Here is a 27,486-nt window from a genome sequence, read left to right as displayed (position 1 = left end):
TTAAGCAATGGTAGGGTGGGCAATGCTCATGTTGGTCTCTTCTTCACCTTTTCTCTGCTTTTTGCTGACCAACTGCAGATAGACATGTTTCTCCTTAGCAGTCAATACATGCCATCAGGTTTTACTCACGTCTGATAGACCAGGAAGCCATTTGATCCTTACACAACTCGACTCTGCTCTATGACATGTTGACCTTAGTATTTCTCTCTTGGGGAGCCACATTTTTTCTTTTTAATGTATTTTTATTGATTTCAGAGAGGAAGGGAGAGGGAGAGATAGAAACATCAATGATGAGAGAGAATCATTGATTGGCTGCCTCCTGCATGCCCCACACTAGGGATCTGGCCTGCAACCCAGGCATGTGCCCTTGACCGGAATCGAACCAAGGACCCTTCAGTCCACAGGCCGACGCTCTATCCACTGAACCAAATTGGCTAGGATGGGGAGTAAAAAATTGTTTACCATATTTTTAGGTTCTCAGGGAAGGGGAATGCCTCACTATTTCCCTGAAAAAAAAAATGGTGACAAAACTTAGAGAAAGGAGTAAGACCAGTGGGGCTGGAGTACTCAGGGAAGATTTCCTGAAGAAAGATGAACTTGAACTGGCTTTTGAGAGATTCATAGGACTTCTGCAGACAGAGCAAAACAAGGGGATTTTAGATGGGCAAGGCACAAACCAAAGTGGGAATGGGCATGGTGTGGCTGGGTTGTGGGAGGGGCTGCCTTGGCTGAATGGAGGGCTGCCATGACTGTTGAAAAGGTAAATTCGGTTGGATAGTAGGGTAGAGTCAAGATCCCCAGCTTAGTAAGTCACTTTTTAATGTTAGCAACCTGCCTGTAGGGAAAATACACCATCATGTAATTGAACAAAAGGTACATAGGCAAGCTCCAGGAACAGGTGACTCTTTTATGACATGTTTTAAAGAAGCCTGATGCAGGATTTAGGTTGCTGTGTTTTAACTGAACCTATTTACACCATATCTTACACACTGGAGAAGAAAGCTGCTGAGTAAATCTTATGAATTGACAAGATCACACTTTTATTCTTTAGCTGTGCCCTTTCTTCCAGGGTGACAGAGCTCCATGAGGTGGAGATTCTCTCTCTCCTCACTTCAGCCAACAAGGAAAGAAATCAGTGATAGAAAGAGAGTAATTGGTGAGTACATCAAATTAACACCATCCATTTTGAATTGAAGAAATTTTGCTATGTCAGCTCTGGCTTATTAAACTTAATTTTTCAAACTATTCTAGGGGCTTGTTATCTTTTTTTTAAAATATATTTTTTATTGATTTTTACAGAGAGGAAGGGAGAGGGATAGAGTTAGAAACATCGATGAGAGAGAAGCATCCATCAGCCGCCTCCTGCACACCTCCTACTGGGGATGTGCCCGCAACCAAGGTACATGCCCTTGACTGGAATCGAACCTGGGACCCTTCAGTCCGCAGGCCGACGCTCTATCCACTAAGCAAAACCGGTGGCGGGGGGCGGGGGGGCTTGTTATCTTGATTTCACTTCCACAGAGATCTCTGGGAGTAGGGTGGGCTTCCTTTAAAAATCCCTGGAATATAATTTGTAGTAAAAGAACAAAGCATATCTCAGTGCTCATGACTAAAGAGGAATATCAAATAGGAGTCGGTAGGAAAATGGCCTTGATTTTCAGATTGTGGGTTCTGAATCTATTCTAAAGACAGAATATATTTTGGAAATTGAATCGACTATTGTCTTACCGCAATGAGACAGAAAATTACAATAAAAATTATTGTTACTATAGTCACAATTATTGCCACGATGAGATTGTTGTTATAGTCATATCCTGGCACTTCTTTTGTGAGCTAAAAAACAAAAACAAAGAACGCATTAAAAGAAAAAAAACAAAGATGGAAAGGATAAAAACAAACTATTCTCTAGCCTATTCTAACTATTCTTTTTGTTGTTGTCAATCCTCACCTGAGGATTTTTTTTTCATTGATTTTTAGAGAGAGTAGAAAGGAGAGGAGGAGGAAAGGGGAAAGGGGAGGGGAGGGAGAGAGAAAAAGAGAGAAAGCGAGAGATAGATACAGATAGAGACAGAGATAGAGAGAGATCTATTGGTTGCCTCCCAAAAGCCCCGACTAGGGCAGGGGATCAGGAATCGGAGTATGTGCCCTTGACCCTTCTATGCATGGGCTGATGCTCTAACCATAGAACAATACTGGCCAGGGCTAACTATTCTTAACTACTACTCTAAAACCCCATTCTTTCAGGTGAATAGCTTATAGATTCTTTTTTTAATAATATATTTTATTGATTTTTTACAGAGAGGAAGGGAGAGGGATAGAGTTAGAAACATCGATAAGAGAGAAACATCGATCAGCTGCTTCCTGCACACCCCCTACTGGGGATGTGCCCGCAACCAAGGTACATGCCCTTGACCAGAATCGAACCTGGGACCCTTGAGTCCGCAGGCTGACGCTCTATCCACTGAGCCAAACCGGTTAGGGCAGCTTATAGGTTCTTAAAGAACATACCAAATCTAATGTGCTATGTCATCTGAGAATTAGCATTTTCTTATACAATTTATCTATCTTTTCTAGTCTACCCTAGGAACAGTGGCGCTGTTCTCTAAATGAACAAAGCGGGGGATCACTGTCTTAGCCAAAGTCACATGGCCAAGCCAAGATTCAGACCAGGCGCCCTGGCCTTCCTGCCTGGGTGCTCTCATGGCGTGTCCTAAACTGACTAGAAGTCCAGGTCTTATGTTTGGGGAGAGCTGTCCTCACCTCATTGGGCTCCTCCTCTTCCTGTTCACCCTGAGCTTCCAGCCTCTGCTTTTTCCATTGATCCGTAGCCTGCTCTGCCTTGGAAACGTTTTCTTCTTGCTGTTTACTGAGCGGCTTCTTCAGGGGGCCTGTTCCAGAAAATAGCTTCCTCAATTTATTTTTGTAACTTTAACGGTAAAACTTGGGTTTAAGAGAAAGATTCCCTCTGTTGTTTATCAAATGACTCAGGGACATGTCTCCATCTTGTACATTTGCAAAAGGAATTTAATGAATGGTAATAACATTGGTTCTAGATTTTCTAGATTTTCCTCCAAGAAATAGCGCAATATGTAATTTGGTGCATGCATGACATCACTTTTATCATTAGAGTCTAGCTGCTCACGCATTAGGGATGATGAACTCTCTCCATTTTTGTCTGAGGATGCCCTCTCTGACTTAATAGTCAGCTCAATGCTGGTGTTCTTCCGGCCTTGCAGTACTTTCATGAATGGTCCTTCTATAAGTAGTTCTTCATCTGTCAAAAAAGAAGAGACCGCTTTTGATGCTGAAAGACTCATGGGACAGCTCTTTGTCCATCTACAGCCATCCATCCCAGTCAAATAAGTTGGGAATCAGCAAATATCTGAGTGCCATTTAGAGAGGAGAAAAATAAATCCCAACTTAAACTTATTATTGTCAACACAACAAAAAGAGAAAAGGTGTCGTTTTAAAAAGTGGTTATTTATTGAGAACATCCCATAGTGTGGAATATAGTAATTATATTTAGGATTATTCCATTGGTCCCCAAGGGCCAATTGCTGGTTACTGAAGAAAAGCCAAGTCTGAAAGACCCATTCACTGAGAACCTGAAGACCTACTGTGACTCCCCACATTCGGGTACCCCATCCTGTCTTGCCTGAGATGCAGAGGGAGCCAGAGGCTTCCTCTCTCCACTCTTCAGGGAGCTCCTGTTCTTGCTACTATCACAGATGACCACGATTAACGCCCACTGCTAACAAGTCCTCATCTGGACACGCCCTTCTCCACTTACCCACCGATTCCTTAGCTTGGTCCCTGCTCCCACATATCCCAGCCCCCATAACAGAAGGCTCTATACAGAAAAAAACACTATGTCCACTCTTGCTCTTTGCTTAAATTTAGGCTTTAGGCAGGCATCTGGGATGTAGATTAAGAGATTTGCAAGGTTGTGTGCCACTGTGGAATGTTCAATAAATCTATGGAATAATACTTGGGGAGAGAGCAACTTTTAAAAAAAATATATTTTTATTGATTTCAGAGAAAAAGGGAGAGGGAGAGACAGAAACATCAATGATGAGAGAATCATTGATCGGCTGCCTCCTGCACGCCCCCTACTGGGGATCGAGCCTGCAATCCGGGCATGTGCCCTTGACTGTAATCGAACCTGGGACCCTTCAGGCCCCAGGCCGATGCTCTATCCACTGAGCAAAACTGGCTAGGGTGGAAAGAGCAACTTTTGTCAGCTGCCTACTTTGCTTTCATTTCATGTCATTTCTTATATTTTCAGTTTCATGTGGGGAACCATCCAAAGCTTCTGACTGCATGAAGGTCAAATGTACCATTGGGCAGCTGGGTTTTCTTTTCCAGAAAAATTACAAGTATTGCTGGTGGTGGTGAGGGCCAGAGAAGGAGGTAAGTGCCCTGAGAAAGGAGGAGCATGGGCTTGCGAGAGCCCCAAACTGAGAGGCGGAGACCTGGCACTCAGTGACAGCACGTAGCACTCTCTGACCCTGATTTCACTCACCTGTGAAAGGAGATTAAAATGCCTGTTCTGCCCACCCTTGAGGTAAAGGGAATAATATAATTGGTCAAAACATTGTTTTGAAAAATAAGCAGCAGCATTATTATTTATGATGTGGCCCAGATCACTGACAGAGACCCATATTCAAGCTATCTGGGCATGAAAGCACATTTTGGAAGTTATCAAGTAGCTTAATATGTAGAAAATAGCTTAATATGTAGAAAAATACTTAAAAGCACCTGAGTGTTTGGTGGGTAGAAAACCTTGTGTTTCAGAGCAAGTTCAGAGCTGAATGGTCTAAGGCAGCAGTCGCCAACCTTTCAGACCTCAGGGACCCCCAGTGGTCCGCGGACCACAGGTTGTTGACTGCTGGTCTAAGTATGCAAGAGCCCTTCCATCCATTAGAAGGGCTGGGTAGCAGTTTCTGGAGATGGATCCAGAAACTCTCAAATTCCAAATAAAACTTCCATAAAACAGCATCATTTGTACTCTTTTTATAAAATTGCAAAAATAAATGAAATAAAAATATATCTGTACCTGTCTACAAGGCAAAGGGCAATTGAAACCTAATGCATACAAAACCGGTTTACAAACTGACACACTAATGAACAAGTTCTCATTTGGAAGTAAAGCACCAAGCAGAGAGCACAACACACATTGTGTGGCCGTTAATGTTAACTCCCTTCCCTCTCCATTCTTCCCCTTCTATTCCTCTCTTGTTCTTTATCTGACTTTCAGCAAGGGGTAGTTCTTAGAAATCTAGGCAGTTGAACTCTGAATGAATGAATAAAAACAATGCAGTTGCATTATTTGTTTAAAAATTTATTATCATCGCTTAAAAATAAAAAATTAAAACATAAATAAAAATGTAAAAGTTTATCATTTGGCAATTCAGACTCACCACAAGGTATATTTTTCAGACATTCAGTATCACAATGTAGTTTGACTGTCTTGGCAACAGTCTCAATATTATTTTTAAATTGGCAGAGGCAGCAGGTCAAATGGCTAGGTAAGATCCTATAAATGGAAATGCAGAGTCAATTAGTGGCAAAGGAGTTACATGAGTTGGTAGGCCAAGGCTACCACAGAGCTGTGAAGAAAAGAATTGTTGGGGCTGCCCTGGCCAGAGTTGCTCCATGGTTAGAGCATCGGCCTACACAATGAAGGGTCTTGGATTGGATCCAGCCCCAGTCAGGGCAAGTACTGGAGGCAACGGATTGATGTGTCTCTCTCACATCGATGTTTCTCTCTCTCTTTCTCCTCTTCCCTCCCTCCCTCTCTCTCCCTCTCTATAAAATCAATGGAGTCCTGGCAAGTTGCTCAGTGGTTACAGCACTGGCCTGGGAACAGAAGGGTCTCAGGTTCGATTCCTGGTCAAGGGCACATACCTCTGTTGTGCGTTCAATCCCTGGCGGGTTGGGGCATGTGCTGGAGGCAACCAATCAATGTGTCTCTCTCATGTCAATGTTTCTCTCTCTCTCTCTCTCTCTTTTTTCTTCCTTCCGTCCTCCCTTCCACTGTCTGAAAATCAATGGGAAAAATATCCTCAGGTGAGGATTAAAAAAATTTTTTTTGAAATCAATGGAAAAAAATATCCTTGGGCGAGGATTAACAACAACAAAAGAGTTGTTTGGGCATATCGCCTGAGCAGTTTGGTTGGGATGAGTTGGTCATTTGCTACTCTTGAATACAGCAAATAAATAGAGCGAAGGTCAGAAGTGCCCAACAGAAGGATAAGAATGGCAGTGGGTATGGCATGCCTAGCTAGAATAAAGGTGATAGGCATTGGAACTGGGTGACACTAATGTGTAGTTTAATTCAGAAGTATCTCCTTTTCCCAACCCAAAGGTCTCACTTTGGGTTAAGAATACACAGGAAGAGGGAACACTTCTGAGAAGACTCTGGATAAATCCCCATCTTATGGAGTCCCGTTCTCAATTCCTAGTTGTGAACGGTACATATATTAGAAATTACTCTGGGCATAAAAAACTTTATGTGGGTACCTGGCCTCAGAAGCCTGACTTAAGAAAATAAGAAAAGAAGCCTAAAAGAATGACTACGTGAAAATAAATATAAGAAAAATCAACTTACAATTTTTCCAATTGAGGGGTCATCATGAGGACGCTCCCAACTGTTATAAGTGACACTTGTGTCCTTCCCATGTCTCTGAAGGAGAAAGCCCAAACATGCATGATATAAACCCAAAGACGAAAACTGTACACTTAAAAAGACACTTAGCAACATGTGAATACTTCAGTTCTGGCTTCTGCCAAGCCAGCTTAAGAGCTTACTTGCCATAGGTGATAATTTCAGAGAGCTCTTCTTGAAGAAATTTAAATTTATTTGTGTCATCAAATGAATGACCTTGGTGAAACAATCTTTTTTCTTTGATTAAAACCGTTATCCTACTTCTCATTCTCTATTGCGCCGACCACTTGATTACTCTTTTAATACATAATGTACAACTTGTTTCTTGTTTCTTTCGGAGGTCAATAGTATTTCTACATGCACCTGCATGTTCCGTATCTGTATGTGTTCTTCAACACCGCTCCCTTCCTCTGTTGGCTGTCTTGTTCATATGCATTCTTTCTTAATCACTTTTCTGTGCCAATAACTCTTATCCAATAACCCAGTTAAAATGTAAATTATGACCTTTTAGCCAAAACCCAAAATACTTAATCACTGATGAAAGTAAGAAAGCAGAAATCATCTCATGAGCCATGAGATTGTTGTAATACTTACAAATATTTTAATGCTGGCAATTTAAAAAGATATGGATCTTGAACAGTTGTCAGAGGATTCCGATTGAGAATTCTGAAAAATGCAATGGAATTAAAATTATCTGCATTTTCAATAATTTCCATGAAAGTTTATATTCATTTTGTTGGTACAAAACTTGAAGATTAAAAAAATAACTTTTTGTCTTTATCCATATAGATCACCCTTAGAATCCATACAGCACTCTTTTTCAGGGAATTACCCAGGTTTCTAATGATAAAGTGAAGAAGAGAAAGTAAGAAGGGGAGGAGGAGGAAGAGGAGGAGGGGGAGGAGGAGGGAGAAAAGTAGACAGCATAGGGGAAAAACTGCTGAAGAACTTTTCAGAATGAAAACCCTAGAAGTGGCCAAAACCGGTTTGGCTCAGTGGATAGAGCGTCAGCCTGCGGACTGAAGGGTCCCGGGTTCGATTCCGGTCAAGGGCATGTACCTTGGTTGCGGGCACATCCCCAGTGGGAGGTGTGCAGGAGGCAGCTGATCGATGTTTCTCTCTCATCGATGTTTCTAGCTCTCTATCCCTCTCCCTTCCTCTCTGTAAAAAATCAATAAAATATATTTAAAAAAAAAAAAAAAAAAGAAAACCCTAGAAGTGACTATGCTCTATAGGAAATACTTTTTCTAATGTCCTTCATAATTTAAGGGACTTTTCTTTCATCTCCAGAAATTAAAATAATTCTATAGTTTAAACCACCCAGTTAAAAACAAAAATAGGACTAATTCCTTGGTTTTAGAGCTAAAGAAGGGATAAATCTAAGAGGAACTGGTGAAAGTCATGCTCCCATCACATACTCCCATGTTTATTCTTGTATCACAGGCTTGCATTGTATGTAATCACCTGTTTACTTGTAAGTTTCCTGGACTGTTAGTCCCTTGAGGGCAGGGACCACTAAGTGTCTGACATAGTGCCTGACATTTACAGGTATTTAATAAATGTTTGTTTAATAAATAAATAACATTTTGTTTATATATCAATACAATGAACAAATTCATTTTTGACACAAATTTTTATTCCAAATGGTGGAATAAATTTTCTCAATTCTTTAAAACTAAACAAATAAAAAATAAAACAAAAAGAAACAGGAAGAACAGAAAACCTGTCTTTAGGTTAACTCTACTCAAGAATTATTAGTGGCCTTAGCTGGTTTGGCTCAGTGGATAGAGCGTCAGCTGCAGACTGAAGTGTGGAGGGTTTGATTCTGGTCAAGGGCACATACGTGGGTTGCAGGCTCCATCCCCGCCGTGCAGGAGGCAACAAATCGGTGTGTTTGTCTCACACTGATGTTTCTCTCTGTCTCTCCCCCTCCCTTCTAGTCTCTCTAAAAATCAATGGAAAAATATCCTCAGTTGAGGCTTAACAACAAGAAAAAAGAATCATTAGTGTACTTTTACAGAATATTACAAATATAATGATCACAGCTAATATCAGTTAGGCTGCTGGGCCTCTGTGATGGGCATTTCACACTTAATCCTCACAATAACCTTATTGATAAATATTATTACCCTATTTTACAAATGAGGAAACTGCGGCACAGAGAGGTTATGTAAGTTGCCCTAGGTTGTCAAACTAGTAAAAAGCAGAGCTGGAATTTGAATTCAGTTCTGACTCAAAAGCCTGTGTTTGTCTGTATGAAGAAAAGGGGTTTTAAACAGTTGTTAGTTCAACCTTAATTTTGAGACTACTGAACATAGAAATACCTTTTCAAATGTCATGTACCCATCTGGGAGAGAAAATTACATTTTCTCTTTTTTTTCTGTTTCCTAATCACCTCCCATGATTAAATATTTAACTAGCTTGTAGTCATTGAGACTTTAGAGATTTAAAATCGTGTGTAGGTAAATCAGTGAAAATGGTGGAGCAAGGCACCTGAAAATTCATCCCTAAAAAGGCAACAAAAAACAGCTGGCAAAAATAGAATCAACTTTTTCAAACTCTGGAAATTTAACCAATAGGCTTGCAGGCATTCTGGGGACATTTATTCAAGAAAAATTAAATTAATCCTAAGAACAGTGATATCTGTATTGCTTGAACTCATCCTAGACCTTTGCTCTCCATCCCAAGGGTAACCCTGGAAAATAGTCCACATCCCCAATACAGGCTGAAACAAAATCTCACTCCCAAAGAACTGTCTCGTGGTTCCCTGGAAGACCTCACTTGAAAGACTTGTCTTTGACCTGACTGAGAGCTAGCTGCCTGGTGCCAAAAGCCTCTCTCCTCAGGGGGAATTTTTTTTCTTTTTTTCTTCCTCCCTCACCTCCCCCAGGGGGAATATTTTTGAAAACAATTACAGGTAAATGTTTTAACATGGCAGCTGCTGAAGCAATGGATAACAGCACAAAAACACAAAAAATAGCCTAACCAAAAATCTTAAAAGTAAAAGCTGAGACATGGGGTGTCCATAGAGACTCTGAAGTTCTCTAACCTATGTCTGGAAAACTGGAAAACCATGAGACATATTCCTAGGAATCTAGAAAAAAACGATAGCGCTAATAAATGAGTTCAGCCGGGTTGCAAGGTACAAGACCAATATGCAAAAATTAACTATATTTCTATACACAATGAGTAATAGAAAAATAAAATGAAGAAAACAATTCCATGTATAACAGCATCAAAAAGAATGAAATACTTAGGAAAAAAATTAACCAAAGAAGTGCATGACCCATACACTAAAAATTACAAAATGCTGTTCAAAGAAATTCAAGAAGATCTAAATAAATGGAAAGACATGCTTTGTTCACGAATCAGAAGATAATACCGTTAAAATGGCCGTACTCCTCCAAATGATGTGTGGTTTCAAGCAATCCCTCTCAAAATCCCAAATGACTTCTTTCCAGAAAGTGACAAACTAATGCTAAAATCGTATGGCAATTCAAGGGACCCAGAATAGCCCAAACTATCTTGATAAAGAGGAACAACATGGGAGGACTCACACATCCTGGTTTCAAAACCAAATTTTGGGGTCAGTTTTGTGATTTCTGTTTTCTTGACACTAGACTCTTTGAAGTCAACACCAAAAATTAATGTTTTTTGCCTCTACTCCAGCCTTGGGCAAACTACGGCCCTCGGGCCGGATCCGGCTGTTCTATCCGGTTCTCTTGCTCTCCCCTCCGCTCCTTTACTTTGAATTTATATTAGTTCACACAAACACTCCATCCATGCTTTTGTTCCGGCCCTCCGGTCCAGTTTAAGAACCCACTGTGGCCCTCGAGTCAAAAAGTTTGCCCACCCCTTCACTCCTACAGCTGTGAAGAGCCAGGACTTCCTAGAGCAATGCAGAGCAGTGGGATGGTTTCCTTTCGAGAGTCGGGAAAGAAATTGGAATGAGGCTACAGCTATTTATTTTTTTCTTGATATTTTTTCACACCACACCTTAGCATAAACAGCCATATTCTCCCTCTCAAAGGTTCCCCTTGCCACAGATAATTCACTTCAGAGGCATATGCTTTCTGAAAAATAATGTTCTGGGTGATTGGGGAGAGAAGTACCCTGTGGCAGATTTTTAGGAATTCTTTCTGCTTTACCACTTAAAAGAGACTCATGGCTGAGGAAACACCTACACCTTTTGCTCCCTGGAGAACTCTGAGCTAAACTTAATTATTTCAGTTCTATGTTGCATACATTTAAGCAGTTAGGAACTTTGCACATGAACAGGAATCAAAGTTAAATTCAGATGTGGAATTTCAAGGACCATTCATACATCGGAGCAGCAGCACCACTGGGATTCCCATGATGATGCTACATTGAATGCTATGTGCTTGGGGCCTTCTATTGCCCATGCCAAAGGTCAGTACCAGGGAAAGCAGACAGTGTCATATATTAGTTAGACAAGTCTCTTGGTGTCTCTGTACCTTACTTTCCTCATTTGAGTAAAAAATGAATGGCTCTTAAGCCATGCTTTTCAGAATTCAAACTGGGCTTACATCCAACTAACCAATCACTGTATGATGTTTTTACACATAGCTTTTTACATATGTTTATCTTCTATTTCACTTACAACTTGTGTAAAAACTTCATTCCATGCCAGGCCTGAAATGTTCCAAAGCTCACTTTTGTGATTAAATTGCAGCCAAGATTTCTACAAAAAGATACAAGCAAAAGAAGACAAAAAATATTATTTCTGATCATTTATCTTTTGGCAGTGATTCTAATTTATATATAATAAACAACCTCAATACTCCCTCCACACACTAAATAAATCTCACTGTAGGAGAGATTTGCTTATGATTTATGCTTTCATGTCTATATATGTGGTACATTAGACACAAAACAGTGAATAACAATGAGGTTTACAATTAAGTTTTATAAAAATTATAAAAATAACGAAGTTATATTTATAACTTACATATACTGCAAAAAAGGTAGTGATGCAAATGTATTCCTTTCAATAAATTGTATTTTATTGCAGGATAAATCTCTAGAAAAAGTAAAAGAAAAATAGTGCCTCAATTAGCTACTAGATATCTATTTAGTAGGAATAATTGGTAGAGGTTAGAATGATAATATTGAAAATGTAGCTTTAGTCTAAACTTGAAATCTTAGGAATTGTGATTTGAACCTTTCAGAGCCCCTAACCCTGCCCTCACCTCTCTCACTTTCATGATCTTCATAAATAAAATATGCAACTATAGATCTTGATAGACTTTAAGTGTAATCTTTCCTAAGAGCAGAAGAATCAACTAGATGACCTTATATCGTCCCATCAAATTTAGATTGCTCAAAGGTTGTATTTTCATATATAATTATAAATGTATAATATTAAAAGAAATAGTCTCACATTTACACACCTTCCTGGTTTAGTTCTGTTTGTCTAAGCCAATTCAATATCAGATGAAATAAAAGATGCCTTTTCACATAACTTGAAAGGAAGTTACTTCTCTAATAATACAGAACTTTGAACTAATTCAGAATGATACTTTCTATTATATTAATAGAAATTCATGTTAATTTTACATCACTTTAATAACCCATGAATGTAACTGCTTCAGTGGTGGGACAACAGAAAACAACATGTTGCTGAATTTTTACTTGAACACACCACTGTTGTCTATAGTTGGCTCTCTTATTTCCATTGATTCCACTTTAGTCCCTCACTTTTCACCCGGATGAGTATAACTGTTGTCTGACTGGTGTTTCCCTCTATAATATCCTCCTGCACACAGCCAACAGATTAGCTCTCCAGAAGTGACTCTCAAATACCAGCCAGCATCATTTGGGAACTTCGGAAGATGCAAATTCTCAGTCCTTCCCTGGACCCACTGAATCAGTAACTGTGAGGTGCAGCTTGAGTTTTAACAAGCCCTCCAAGCGATTCTGTTGTAGGCTCAAGTTTGTCCTCGAGCACTGGTGTGATAACATGGTAGCTTGGCATTCAAAGCTTTAGATGATCTGATTCTAAATTCCTACTCTCTCTACTTGTACTCTACAATGTATTTTTCCTGCGTCTTGCCTTTCCATGTGCTCCTTCTGTAAGCTTATTCTACCCAACATGTCTGTCTGATGATCCCCAAGGGCCCTTCAAGGTCCTGTTCAAAAAGCTACTCTAGTAACATCTTTGCTAATCCAACTTGAAGTCTCTTTTCCCTCTGCTGTAACCAAAAAATTTATAGCTCTTATTGCCCATATCTATTTCCTCGTTTTAAAAGTTATTTTTGCATCCTATTTCCTCTGAGAATAACTCCTTGAAAGTATGCACTTGGTCTTGCTCATTTGCATTGTCTACTATGTTAAAAACAGACATGTGAACATATGAAAATTCAAATATCTATATACGATCTAATAAAAGGGTAATATGCAAATCAAGTATCACCCATAGCCACAAGATGGCGGCACCCAGTCCTTTCAGCCCCGCCCGAGTCCCCCAGTCCCAGTGGGGCGGCCACTGAGAGCGGGCAGCATGAGCGGCCTGGCAGAATGCTTGCTTCATCGCCACGGCAATGAGGCAAGCATTCCACCCTGGCCACGGAGGGCCTCTGGGCAGTGGGCACGGAGCGGCCGGGGGAGGGAACACTTATGTTGTCACCAGAGCCATGAGGCAAGCGTTCTGCGCCCAGCCGCGGATGGGCCTCTGGGCCACGGAGAGCCTCTGGGCAGCAGGCGCAGGGTGGCCAGGCCCCGCAGAGAGCTACTGGCTCACGAATTCATGCACAGGGCTACTAGTATATATATAAAAGGCTAATGTGCAAAGTGTCCCCTCGGGAATTTGACCGGGAGACCGGGAGTTCGATTGCTCGCTATGACCTGCGCTGACCACCAGGGGGTGGTGCAAAACAAAGGAAGGCCCTGGCTGGCAGCCAGAAGGCCCTGACTGGCCCTGATCGCCGGCCAGGCCTAGAGACCCTACCCGTGCACAAATTTTGTGCACTGGCCTCTAGTTTATGAAATAAACAAATAGCTGGGAAGTAGAGAGAGAAAAATGATTTCCAGTTTTATCACTTCATGGCTCCCTCTTGTGTGCCTCCGCAGCATGTTGTCTTCCATTTAGTACTTGTGCACTGTTTGAGCTTATGTTTATTTTCCCTATGAGATCATGAGTTACTAGAAGGGTAGAAACCCTGTCTTACCCATCTTTGTGCCTACAATTCTAGGTATAATGCTTCGCATATTCTTTACTAGCTTATTTATTGATTGGCATTTTTAAATGAATGGGAATACTTATGATAGCATGAAATTATTAGCTTACAAGGTATTTCACAGTAGAAGTAATCAATAACCTAATCTATTGAGCAGTTACCTCATTTGCTTTTCTCCAAACTGTAAGGTTTGAAACCCAGATGGCAGATACCCAAGTCTAATACAAAAGTGGTTGTCCTCCTGAGGCTTGAAATGTTTGGTAATCCAAAGAACTATTTTTAGTGTCATATGAGACTCTTTATACCCACTTCCCTTAAGCCTTCTACATTTGACAAAAGAATCTATTTGCTAAAGAGCATCATTCATTTGCTTAATAAAGATTAATGACATACACAGCTCTGGATGCCATGGACAAAGGATCATAAATGAGTTTTAGAGCAAAAAATAACTCCTTATAAGTAAACAGAATTACTAGGCAAACATTTCTTCCTTGACAAGGAGGCTGGAGAGATTTTTATTTTGTAACTAGAGGCCCACTGCACGAAGATTCATGCAAGAATTGGCCTTCCTTCCCCTGGCTTCACTCTCGGCCACCTGGGAGCCTGCAAGTACTCGCTCCCGGTGGAGCATCGCTCCTGTAGCTCCCTCCGCCCCCTGCCCTCCCCCTCATAGCAGGCATCCTGCCCCGCCCGGCTGCTTCGTGCCTGTGTATGCAAATTAACCCACCATCTTTGTTGGGTTAATTTGCATACTCACTCCTGATCAGCTGATGGGCATCGTGGAGGTATGGTCAATTTGCATATTTCTTTTATTAATGGAGGTGGGTATTTCTGATATGCTTATTTAGTGTAGACATTTCTAATTATACCATTTAACCATCATTTTAAGCATTTATTTTTTAATATTGGTATAACAATTCCTGTATTGAAATCCTTACCACCAGTCTGCTCTCTTGGTAACTTACTATATTCTTAATAATACTATGTTTACATAATTCATCTGCTTAAACATTAAATGTGTAAATATTAATCTAATTAAGATTAAATTATCAAAAAATTCCAGATTAATGGCATTCAAATTAATGCAAGAGCTTTACATTTTCTTGTCCTACAGGAAACAATTTGAGGTTAACCTGAATTCCTCTCATTTTACTAAATCAACATTTAAAAACCTTTTCTGTAGCCTGGCCATGTGGCTCAGTGGTTGAGCATCGACCTATAAACCAGGAGGTCATGGTTCGTTTCCCAGTCAGTGCACATGCCCAGGTTGCGGGCTCCATCCTTAGTGTGGGGTGTGCAGGAGGCAGCGGATCAATGATTCTCTCTCATCATTGATGTTTCCATCTCTCTCTCCCTTCCCCTTCCTCTCTGAAATCAATTAAAATATATATTAAACAAACAAACAAATAAACAAAAACCTTTTCTCTAAAGACCAGGTGGTAAATATTTTAAATTTTGCAGACCACGGGCAGTCTGTCTTGAATACCTACCTTCTTTGTTTCTTTTCTTTTACAGCCCTTTAAAAGTGTAAAAATCATTCTTAACTTATGGGTTGTAAAAACACACACACCATAGGTCCAATTTGATCATGGGCCCTAAACTAAATATAAACATAAGCAGATGGTATATGAACACTTATATAACAAGGCTCATATGTGTGTATAATTACACCATATTACCACTTTTCCTCTATAACTGTAGAGTTTTTCCATCTATATCTTGTTCATATGATTAAAAAAATGAAAATGCATAGGAGATATTAAGTGCTAGAGATGGGCTGGAGCCCTACACAAATTTACAGAATTGTAGAATTTTATTGATGGGAGAAATTGTAGAGATAATCTGTTTTGAAACACTTATTTTATCAATAACATAACTAAAAACTCAAATAGAAACAAGAAACGAAAACAAAACTCAAATAAATATAATTAACTTACAAATACTGGAGGAACAGCAGGCCTTCAAATGAATCCTTATGTAATTCTCTCAAATTATTTCCACTGAGATTTCTGAAAAATGAAAATGTTATTTCTGGATCAAAATGCAAAATAACTACAACTATTTACTGCACAGAAATATGTATGGGGAAACCTGGGTAATGGTGCCATTATTATGTCCTTTATTAATAATTCAGAAGTCATTTATGACGATCTGTTCAAGTTGAACTAATAATATGACACGCAAACTGTCACGAAAAATACCAGGCACTTTGAATGTAAATATTTTCCCCCAAATCACTTATGTGCCTAAATGGACTTTTTTATAAATCAACATTTAAAAAAAAATGGGCAAAAAAGGACAGGGCAAATTCAGAGAAGAAATACAAATGTTCAATCCTATATAATGAAGAGGTAATATGCAAATTGACCATCACTCCAACACACAAGATGGCCGCCCCCATGTGGTCAAAGATGGCCACCCCATGTGTACACAAGATGGTCACCACAAGATGGCTGGCAGGGGAGGGCAGTTGGGAGGGACCAGGCCTGCAAGGGAGGGCAGTTGGGGGCGATCGGGCCTGCAGGGGAGGAGAGTTGGGGGGGACCCAAGCCTGCAGGGGAGGGCAGTTAGGGGTGACCGGGCCGGCAGAGGAGGGCAGTTGGGAGGGATCAGGCCTGCAGGGGAAGGCAGTTGGGGGTGATCGGGCTTGCAGGGGAGGACTGTTTGGGGGGACCCAGGCCTATAGGGGAGGGCAGTTGGGGGAGACCAGGTCTATAGGGGAGGGCAGTTAGGGGTGACCAGGCCTGCAGGGGAGGGCAGTTGGGGGTGACCAGGCTGGCAGGGGAGGGCATTTAGGGGTGACCAGGCCATCAGGGGAGGGCATTTAGGGGCATTCAGACCACAGGGGAGCAGTTAGGCCGTCGATCAGGCTGGCAGGGGAGTGGTTAGGGGGTGATCAGGCTGGCAGACAGAAGCGGTTAGGGGCAATCAGGCAGGCAGGCAGGCAAGCAGTTGGGAGCCTGCAGTCCTGGATTGTGAGAGGGATGTCCGACTGCCCATTTAGGCCCGATCCCAATAGGGATGTCCGACTGCCCATTTAGGCCCGATTGGGATCGGGCCTAAATGGGCAGTCGGACATACCTCAAGGGCTCCCAGATTGGAGAGGGTGCAGGCTGGGCTGAGGGACACCCCTCCCCTGTGCACGAATTTCGTGCACCGGGCCTCTAGTAAATATATAAAAGTATTTAAGTTCACAATTAATCAGAAAAATTCAAATTCAGATGGGACCCCTTTTATTCACCCATTAGATCAGCCAAAAAATGGAGATTATCCAGTGGTGAAAAGGTAGAGGGAAATAGATGCTGTCGTGGCCCATTGATTGGAGTGTAAGTTGGCACAACTTCTTTGAGGGCAATTAAAATATATCAGCCCTGCCTAGTGGTTGAGCGTCGAACTATAAACCAGGAGGTCAGGGTTGGATTTCTGAGTTGCGGGCTTGATCCCCAGTAGGGGGTGTGCAGGAGGCAGCCAATCAATGATTCTCTCTCATCTTTGATGTTTCTATCTCTCTCTCCCTCTCCCTTCATCTCTGAAGTCAATAAAAATATATTTTTAAAAAAGAGAGACTGCCAAATTTAGTTTTTAAAACGAACAGAAATGCAATCAATAGTGATTGATTTGGGACATGGAAGGGGAAATACCATTTATCAGAGTTATTGACCTCAAAATTCTGGACCAAGAAGGATCTTACAATGCAGTTAGTTATTTGTTGTATTCATTTTTGGAGAGAATATACTCACAGTTTTGCAACCAAATGGTATGACTTCCATGTATCTTTATTGATGTAAGAAATTGAGTTTCCTTGCAAGTTTCTGTGAAGAAACAGTTAATATCATTGAATAAGTAGGAAAAGAATAAACAGAATAAGTAAAACATCATGGCAACCGTGTGGGGAATATTCAAATGCAGAAAATACGAGTTTTCTAATTTCCACAGCTATCAGCTTCCCAGTTTGCACAATTAATAAAGACAATATGTGGGGCCACTGGCACAGACAATGAGGCAGCTCCTCAGAACCTGAACTTCTCTTAAATAGGTAATGCCAGTTAATACTTTGAATGCATTCTTTCTAAGATCTAAAATGACTTCTACAAATCAATGAGAAAAGAATAATTCAACAGAAAAATGGCAGAAATTTATCATTATCAGTAAATAAATATAAAGAAACTTTATGCCAGGCCACAGCACAGCTTTGGCTCAGTGCCTCTGTGGACATCTCTCCAGGTGTTAGAAGGATAAGGGCAGTTAGAAATGAGAGGACTAATATGGAAAGCTCTCATAGACATATTTGACAGGGAAAAGCACAAATCACTGAGCAAGGAGTAAAGTATTAATATTTTAGGGGAAAATGCAAAAAGGAAGGAAGGAAGAAAGGAAGGAAGGGAGGGAGGGAGGGAGGGAGATTGGATGGAAGGATAGACACACACCAAAATGGTAACAGGAGTGGCAGAGGGTAGGATTTTTTAACAAAATATATTTTTATTGATTTCAGAGAAGAAGGAAGAGGGAGAGAGAGAAAGAAACATCCATGATGAGAAAGAATCATGGATCGGCTGCCTCCTGCAAGTCCCCCACTGGGGATCAAGCCCACAACCTGGGCATGTGCCCCCGACTGGAATCGAACCTGGGACCCTTCAGTTCGCAGGCCGACGCTCTATCCACTGAGCCAAACCAGCTAGGGCGGTAGAGGGTGGGATTTTCACATTTTATACTATATACTTCTGTGACATTTAAAAACACACAGTGAGAATATGTCTATGAATTACAAGTGTTTAAAAGAAGCTGTTCAATTCCTGAGGTTCAGTTTCAACCTGTGGATGACTTTGAATCTTTAGCTTTGTCCTCTTCCCTCAGCAACAACTTACCTATTCAGTTTACAGACACATTTTCCAGGAAGGTCAGAAAAAGTCAAACACCTACCTATCTGCCCTCTGCCTAGGGGACATTTCCACTCCACCGGAAGCCTTCTGGTTACTTCATGCTCACCAATAAAAGATGACCAAACTGAACTCATCTCCCTCAAACAGGCTCTCCTTCCCAACTGCTGTATGTCCACCTGTCATATCACCATCATTCGCCTCATCATCCAGGGCAGAAATTTTATAGGGTCATATTTGACTTTTCTCTTTCCTGTACATTCCAACTCCCATCTCCAGTCAATCACTAAATCTTATCAGTTGTTCCTTTATTTTTTTTTAAACGATTCATTTATTAAATTATTATTTTTATTTTTATTTTTTTAAAATATATTTTATTGATATTTCACAGAGAGGAAGGGAGAGGGATAGAGAGCTAGAAACATCGATGAGAGAGTAACATCGATCAGCTGCCTCCTGCACACCTCCCACTGAGGATGTGCCCGCAACCAAGGTACGTGCCCTTGACCGGAATCAAACCTGGGACCCTTCAGTCCGCAGGCCGACGCTCTATCCACTGAGCCAAACCGGTTTTGGCTCAGTTGTTCCTTGAAAGTGTTCCCAGGATTCTCCTTTTACTCCTATCACAACTACTCTGATTCAGCGCCTTCCCACTTTACTCCTAGAATTTGCTAGCGCATTCTATTTGGTCTCCCTGAATCAAGCTTTCCTTTCTAGATAGCTCTACGCATGGAATCTAAAATAATCCTATTTTAATCATCTGTCTCTCTCACTTGAAAACTTTCAGTGGCTCTCCCTATCTCAGTGTAACTTCCAAACCCCTATAGCTGATAGCCAAGGTTTTTCATAATCATAGTTTTCACTGCTTCCTAAACCAATTCTTTTTTTTTTTAAATATATTTTATTGATATTTTACAGAGAGGAAGGGAGAGGGATAGAGAGCTAGAAACATCGATGAGAGAGAAACATCGATCAGCTGCCTCCTGCACACCTCCCACCGGGGATGTGCCCGCAACCAAGGTACACGCCCTTGACCGGAATCGAACCCGGGACCCTTCAGTCCGCAAGCCGACGCTCTATCCACTGAGCCAAACCGGTTTCGGCCTAAACCAATTCTTTACAACCAGACTGGTCTATTAAGTCCTAATCATTCCTCCAGCCATGCCTCCGCCTAGACTGTACTCATTAGTTTTTCCCTATTTAACAAACCAGAGCCATCCTTGAAATCCCAGCTAATGTTCTAACTTATCCATACAGCTTTTCCTGACTTGCACACCCCAGTGACTATAGATTCTGCTGAAGTATTGCACCTCTGGTCTGTATCTCTTTTAGTACTTAATTATATGTTACCTCCTTTTTTATGCATATTCTCTTTCTTCCCACCTACCATCTATAGACAATGTCACACTTCTGTGGCTCCCACAGTACTTAGCCCTGGGTTGGATACAAAATGGGTGATATGTATATAGTATATATATAGAAAGCCAGGAGGCAAAGATGAATTCTGGATATAACTGAGGGATTTAATAATAATAATAGCTAACACATATATGTTAGGCACTGATACAAGTACTTTACATATATTAATTCATCTAACTCTTACAACAATCCTATGAGATGGCAACTATCATGATCTTCATTTTACAGATGAGGAAACTGAGTCCCAACACTAATAAATGACATACCTGGGCTCAAATCTAGTCACTCTGGCTCTAGAATCTCTACTCGTAACCGCTTTGTTGTATCACTACCAGTGAGATGGGGAGAGAGCCATGTTGCTGTAAAGAGGATGGAGCAAAAGCGGGAGGTAAGTAGAGGATAAGGAATAAAATAATGGGACTAAAAAATCGATAAGGAAAAATATCCATTAAATGGCAATTAAAAGACTGGTGAAGGCCGAAGCTGGTTTGGCTCAGTGGATAGAGCGTTGGCCTGTGGACTGAAGGGTCCCAGGTTCGATTCCGGTCAAGGGCACGTACCTTGGTTGCGGGCACATACCCAGTGGGAGGTGTGCAGGAGGCAGCTGATCGATGTTTCTCTCTCATCGATGTTTCTAACTCTCTATCCCTCTCTCTTCCTCTCTGTAAAAAAATCAATAAAATATATTTAAAAAAAAAATAAAAGACTGGTGAAGGAGGAAACAACAGTAAGAAGGAGAATGAAGATAGGAAATAGTTGACAAAAGAAAGATAAAAACAGAAAGTCAGTCAATGTGGGTTGGAGAAGATGAGGAAAGCCAAGGAAGACCTCAGGGAAAAGGCTGCCATGTCAGGTAGGATGCGGAGAACAAAAGAGGAAAGGCAATTCTTACAAGACAGAGAAGGTGCCCTTGTAGGTGTTGGGCTCTGGCACAGGCACTCTGCGGAGCCTCTCATTTGGGCGGAGACCAATACAGGACAGCGTCCCATTATTGCAGGCACAGAGCTCACATATGTTCATGGTGGCACTCTGTTCAGTGTTTGGAGGAACTGTCTCAGATGACTCTGGTTGCTGAGTTATTAGAACTTCCAGGTCCAAAGGTAGAACAGTGCTTTCAGTCAAGGTTGGCTGCAGAGCCTGAACAGTCTCTGGATGTGGAAGTGTCACCTCAGGGTGCTTTGGAGGAGCTGTAGTCTGCTGCAGGGCTGTAGCATCCAAAGTAGGCTGAGCTGGGGTCTCCTGCTGCAATGGAGATGAGTCTATCTTCTCAGGGGGCATTGGAGGGATCTCCTGCTGGGTTGGAGCTTTGACTTCCTCAGCGGACTTTGGAGGATGATCTGAGACCTCCTGCCCAGTTACAAATAGTTCAATCTCCTTAGCGGACTCTGGAGATACCAAAACCCCCAGACCGACATCTTTAACATTAATATGGGACAACACTGGATGCTGAGCTTCACCCGAACCTAGAGGTGAGATTGTCACCTCATGATGTACAGAAGGTTGAGCTACAACATCTATGGAGGATTTTGGAGGCTGAGCTCCACCCTTCTGATGGACTGGAGAAGGTTCTACACCAGCAAGAGGCACTTGAGGCAGACGTGAGCTCTTCCACTGGATCGAAGATTCAACATTTTCAGCGGGGATGGGATGCTGACCTGGAATTCCCTGGTGGACTGACAAAGGTTTCAATGGCTCAGAGGACACTGCAGACTGAGCTGAGGCCTCTTGTTGGGGTGGAAACTGAGCTGAAGTCTCCTCCTGGGTTGAAGTGGCTTCTGCTTGCTGAGCTGGGGCCTCCTGAAGGGTTGGAGGATGTTTCACTTCCTCAGGGGCCTCTGTAGGCAGAGCCAAGTTTTCTTGTTGGAGTAATAGAGATTTAACCTCTTTAAAGGCATTTGAAGGCTCAGGTGGGGGGTTTTGCTGATCCAAAGGCCAGGGCTCGGTCGGGCCCGAGGGGATGGAGGTCAGCAGGACAGGGTCCAGGGCCAACTCTGAAGGCTGAGCTGCCTGGACCAGCAGCCACAACAGCTGCCACATAAACAGGGGCCATGGGGCCCAGAGGTGCAGCCCAGACATGACAAGCAGAGGTCCAGGGCATAGCGAGCGACCCAGGCGAGTGGGTCACAACGAGGGACTCAGGGAAGTGGGTCACAGTGTGCAACCCAGCTGAGTAAGGGCACAACGAGTGATCCAGATGAGTGGGGCACAGTGAGTGACCCAGGCACTGGACGGAAGCTGAACAATTGGCAGCCTTGTCACAGTTGACAGCTGTGTCATGCATGTGCCCCTTAGCAACCAAACACCCCTCCCCCGCCTCAGGTTCCAACCTTTATTTAGACAACCTTTGTCACTCTTGGGCTGAGAGTGACTGCAGAAGAGTGAGCCTTTTCCCAGAATCACCAGGGTCCAAGCAGTTCTTTTCACTTACAGAGGGGATAACAGCCTCCCACTAAGCCTCCCCTTCCCCCTCACAGTGAGGCCGGATTTGAGCTGTAGACCTTGGTGGCTCCAGACTCCAGCAGCCCAGGGATGGGGGCAGGGGTTTTAAATGAGGTGGGAAGATGGGAGGTGCTGCAGAGCTTCCCAAGGAATCCACAGAGCCTGGCATCCCAGGAAATTCAGAAATGCTAGTCCAGTTCTAGCAACCTGAACTCCTCAAAGCTGAAATACGAGAGACATTCTTCCTCCTCTGGGCCATACTGCTTCCAAGAAAAGTAGCTGACCTACAATGAACAGCAGTTAGGGTGGTGGAGAGGAGGACACTTTACAGTTCTAAAATGTTGCCATTTCCTCAAAATTCTTAGGATCCATGTCTGATTCTTAATTTACCACTCTATTAGACAGGGGCTACCACTGAATCAGTGATGTCTCCAAAATTTCTGTAGGTGGGGTTTTGGAGGGTGAGCAATTCATTTCGGGAAAAGGGTCTGAAACCAAGTGAATCACCCTTTACAATGGTATGGGAAAATTCACCAAAAGGTGGCAGGTTCAATTCCCAGTCAGGGTGCCTGCCCGGGGTTGTGGGTTTGGTTCCTAGTTGGGGCTTATGTGAAGACAGCTGGTCAGATCGATGTTTCTCTCTCTCTCTCTCTCTCTCTCTCTCTCTCTCTCTCTCTCTCTCGGTCTCTCTCCCTTCCTCTCTTTATAAAGAAGAAGAAGGAGAAGACACATAAGGTGTTAAAGCCAGCATCTATATACGTAAAACCCTAAGTGTCCATCCGACCATCCAACTGGTAGCTATGACGCACACTGACCACCAGTGGGCAGACGCTGAACGCAGGAGCTGCCATGACACACACTGGCCATTTAAAAAGAAACGGCACCGCGGACCTGGCACCCACAAACCAACACTCAGCTTCCCCCAAGTGGGACACAGGCCCTGCCACCACCCTGGAGTGATACCCCACCAAATTGCAGCCAATGTGCCAAAACCCCATGGCGCAAAATGTGACCCACAGCCCAGTTCAGCCAGGAAACGGTCGCTGTGGGTGCCAGGTAATGAAGTCACATAGCAATGCCTGGCTTCCTCTCCCTAGCAACTAGCCTCCTTGGAGTTTCTTCAGCCCAGGAACATGACTTGCTTTATAGCCAGGTGCAAACATTTTACACTTTAACCAAATGTTTGTGAAGCATTTTCACATGCCTCATCCTATTTGATCCTCACAGTTCTGGAGTAGGTAGATAGGAGACTCGGTAGAATCCTATTTTTTTTTCATTAGAAAGTTTAGAAACTTGACCCAACTGAAAAGAAGAAATGGTGGAACTTGAAAATGACTTCAGGTTTTGTCACTGCACAGAATATAGTCAAACACTGCTGCAGTTAAATATTTTATCCTTTGTTCTCCCTGCAATAATAATCTGCTTTGTGTTGATATTTACTGCTGTGTTGTTGACAATTACCTGAAAGAGAAGTTGGGGTGCTTCACTGGGCTGGAAAAAGTTTAGCTAAATCAGAAAGCAGGTCTAATTAAGCAAGTTTATTCTATCTATATATATATAAAACCCTAATATGCAAATAGACCAAACGGCAGAACAACCAACCAACCAAATAACCGGTCACTATGACGTGCACTTTTACCATAATCTTGAGAAATAATGTGTTTGAAAAGTAAAGCATCCAACAAGTTAACACCACATCCAATAAAGAAAGGAAAATGCCTGGGAAGCAATATGAAATAGCAGCTCAAAACACACTCACTCTGCTACTAAAAACTTTCACTGGTCAAATTGCCTATCAAAATGTAATTAGAACAATTTTTAGTTTCCCAAATCCAAAATATTTAGAGTTATAACACCCACTGAAGATTATCAAACCTTCATCTATTACAGTGGTCAGCAAACTGCGGCTCGTGAGCCACATGTGGCTCTTTGGCCCCTTGAGTGTGGCTCTTCCACAAAATACCACGGCCTGGGCGAGTCTATTTTGAAGAAGTGGCGTTAGAAGAAGTTTTTTGTTTTTTTTTGTTTTTTAAATATATTTTATTGATTTTTTACAGAGAGGAAGGGAGAGAGATAGAGAGTTAGAAACATCAATGAGAGAGAAACATCCATCAGCTGCCTCCTGCACACCTCCCATTAGGGATGTGCCCGCAACCAAGGTACATGCCCTTGACCGGAATCGAACCTGGGATCCTTCAGTCTGCAGGCTGATGCTCTATCCACTGAGCCAAACGGGTTTCTTAGAAGAAGTTTAAGTTTAAAAAAATTGGCTCTCAAAAGAAATTTCAATCGTTGTACTGTTGATATTTGGCTCTGTTGACTAATGAGTTTGCCGACCACTGCTCTATTACAAGTTCTCACCTACTAACAATCATTTATCCAACCAATCTTTGATGGGCATCTGCTACTGCTACATGCAAGACACTTTGCTAGGAGATGCAGGTTATATAAGATTAATATAAGCATATATAATCTTTAATTTCATATAAAGATAGGACAAGTATATACAAGGTCGACTGAGTGTTAAGAAAAACAAAATGTCATGTAAGTACATAAATATGCAATGTGTTTTTTTTTTTTTAAACTGTGGAGCAGCTCAGTGGTTGAGCGTCGACCTGTGAACCAGGAGGTCACAATTCGATTCCCAGTCAGGGCACATGCCCGGGCTGTGGGCTCAATCCCCATTAGGAGGCATGCAGGAGGAAGGTGACCAATGATTCACTCTCATTGTTGGTGTTTCTCTCTCTCTCTCTCTCTCTCTCTTCCTCCCTCTCTGAAATCAATAAAAAAATATATATTACAATCTATAACAGGTGTCCTCAAACTGCGACCCGCCAAGGACATTTATCTGGCCCGCCGGGTGCCACTGCCTGTCCTGCTTAGCAGCCGACTCGTCCCGGGCCCGCAGTGCGCATAGGAATTTGTTCATAGTTTTTTTTTAAACTATAGTCCGGCCCTCCAGCAGTCTGAGGGACAGTGAACTGGCCCCCTGTTTAAAAAGTTTGAGGACCCCTGATCTATAATAATAAAAGCATAATATGCTAATTAGACCGGACCGCCGAACGACCTTCCAGAGAAAGCCGGGGCTGCGAGGGCCGAGCCCCTTGCACAAATTTGATATTTCGTGCATTGGTCCTCTAGTAAATAAATAAAACAAAAAAGGAAACCCAACCACAAATTGTAATTTAACTCAGCATATACACAGCTAACAATCCTAAATATTATTTGCTAGGCCTTCAAAGAGAAGTTAATGTTAGCTGAACTGCCCTGCCAAAATGCCCTGGGATAGTGTGAATCAGTCTCTATGGGTCTTTCATTCTGGGAATAAGAAGTGACTTTTTTCATTTGCTGTTAGGACAGTCTAAGTGGGGTTACACTTGCCTTAATACTGATACTTCTCTAATAAGTATAGGGCCAGGGCTACCCTAGTCTCTTTTTAAAAAAACAAATGACACACCTTAGTTTTTATAGATCCCATTTTCTCAAATATAAGTACTCTTAAAACGAGATTCTTAGTTAATCCAGATTAACAAGCATATAAAGAGCTCAGTAGTTGAGCGTGGACCCATGAACCAAGAGGTCACCACTGGAGTCCTGGTCAGGCCACATGCCCTGGTTGCTGGCTTGATCCCCAATAGGGTCAATGATTCTCTTTCATCATTTATTTATGTTTCTCTCTCTCTGAAATCAATAAAAAAATATTTTTAAAAAACACATAAAGAAAAAAACTCTTGTAGAGTATTGCTACAAGTTATGCTTTTTGCACAATTTAGTAACATGCAACTACCATATTAACACAAAACAGTAATTGTGTGGTTAAAAAAATGCACCTCAGCACCAGCCTAGAGAAACTTCTGCGAGTAAACTGGAGGGGAGTCACCACGGAGAAATTTATTACAGATCCAGGAAGGACTTTTATCCTTTGAAATTGGATAAAAAGAAAAGTCATTTTCTAATAAGTCCCCCCAATATTTTGCCGTGTGACTTAGTTCATTTTAAAAAGTGCGTCTGCATGATCAACTAACTGCACGCTATCTCCTGGAACGGGTGACACGAAACCGCGTTTCTCAGGCAAAGCAATGGGATCAAATAGACGCCTGTGCCTACGATTTCTTACTTTTGTTTTGGGTTTTACCACAATGACTTCGAATCGGGTGAATTACCACGTTTGTTTTGGTTTTGTTTGGTTTCCTCTGCTTTTTAATCAGCCATTCACCTGCAACTGTGGCAGGAGCCCAACAGCGCTCAAGAATAAAAACAAACCCAGAACCCGAAAAGGCTCCCCTGCAACCAAACTGACCCACGTCCTCACCGCAATTTTAAAACCGGGGCGAGGGTGGAAGAGCAGGGGTGTGTACCTGTCTAAATCCTCAATTCCCTTTTAAGGCCGCGGGGGAGGGCCGCGGCGGCGACTTCATTGGGCCTCACCTCAGCCTGGGCAGCGGCCCACCTGCCCCGGCTGCCGCCGCGGTGCCGCGAGCGGAACCTTCTGAGGAGTCGTGTCTGAACGTGGGCGGGACCGCGGGGGCTAGTGCTGCCCGCCCCACCGGAGCCGAGGCGGGGAGAAGGGGAAGCGGAGGGCAGAGAGGTGGCGGTGGGGGCGCCGGGGCGGGTGGAAAGGCACCCGGGCCCGGTCGGGCGGGGTGGGGCGACGGAGGGAGAACGCCCACCGAATTACTGGGCCCTCAGCGGATTGCCCCAGCCGCCATCTTGTTTCTCTCTCTTTGAGTGACAGCGGCTGCAGGCCCCGAGCGCGGTCACGTGAGCTGCGCCGCCGCCGAGCCTGAGACGGAGCGAGGCCCCCGGCGGCCACTAGGGGGAGCCCTGAAGGGGTGGGAAGCCCGGGGCGCCCCCGCGCGGCCCGGCTGGACCCCAGCCACAGTTGGCG

General features: G+C 42.6%; 1 protein-coding gene across 5 annotated transcripts in view; it reads right to left on the bottom strand.

Moving 5' to 3' along the window:
• LRRC37A (leucine rich repeat containing 37A) overlaps positions 1-27,331 on the bottom strand; it is a 33,053-nt gene extending 5,722 nt beyond the window's left edge. Inside the window, exons 1-11 of one of the 5 annotated variants that reach the window (XM_080681492.1) lie at positions 27,027-27,331; positions 17,604-17,675; positions 15,801-15,872; positions 11,637-11,708; positions 11,289-11,369; positions 7,262-7,333; positions 6,611-6,685; positions 5,421-5,536; positions 3,143-3,274; positions 2,761-2,888; positions 1,729-1,833 (exon numbers count right to left, since the gene is read on the bottom strand). In XM_080681492.1, the coding sequence (XP_080537618.1) occupies positions 1,729-1,833; positions 2,761-2,888; positions 3,143-3,274; positions 5,421-5,536; positions 6,611-6,685; positions 7,262-7,333; positions 11,289-11,308 (648 nt within the window). In that variant the 5' untranslated portion in view covers positions 11,309-11,369; positions 11,637-11,708; positions 15,801-15,872; positions 17,604-17,675; positions 27,027-27,331. Of the gene's footprint in view, positions 1-1,728; positions 1,834-2,760; positions 2,889-3,142; positions 3,275-5,420; positions 5,537-6,610; positions 6,686-7,261; positions 7,334-11,288; positions 11,370-11,636; positions 11,709-15,800; positions 15,873-17,603; positions 17,676-21,051; positions 21,183-26,956 lie in introns of those variants that run through there. The other 4 variants (XM_080681493.1, XM_080681494.1, XM_080681495.1 and 1 more) reach the window with 4 other exon arrangements.
• Between the last annotated feature and the right edge of the window lie 155 nt (positions 27,332-27,486).

This window comes from Plecotus auritus, assembly GCF_963455305.1.
Source record: "Plecotus auritus genome assembly, chromosome: 7".
Lineage (NCBI taxonomy): Eukaryota > Metazoa > Chordata > Mammalia > Chiroptera > Vespertilionidae > Plecotus > Plecotus auritus.
The sequence above is the reverse complement of the archived record's forward strand: the minus strand, read 5'-3'. Positions and strand labels throughout refer to the sequence as shown.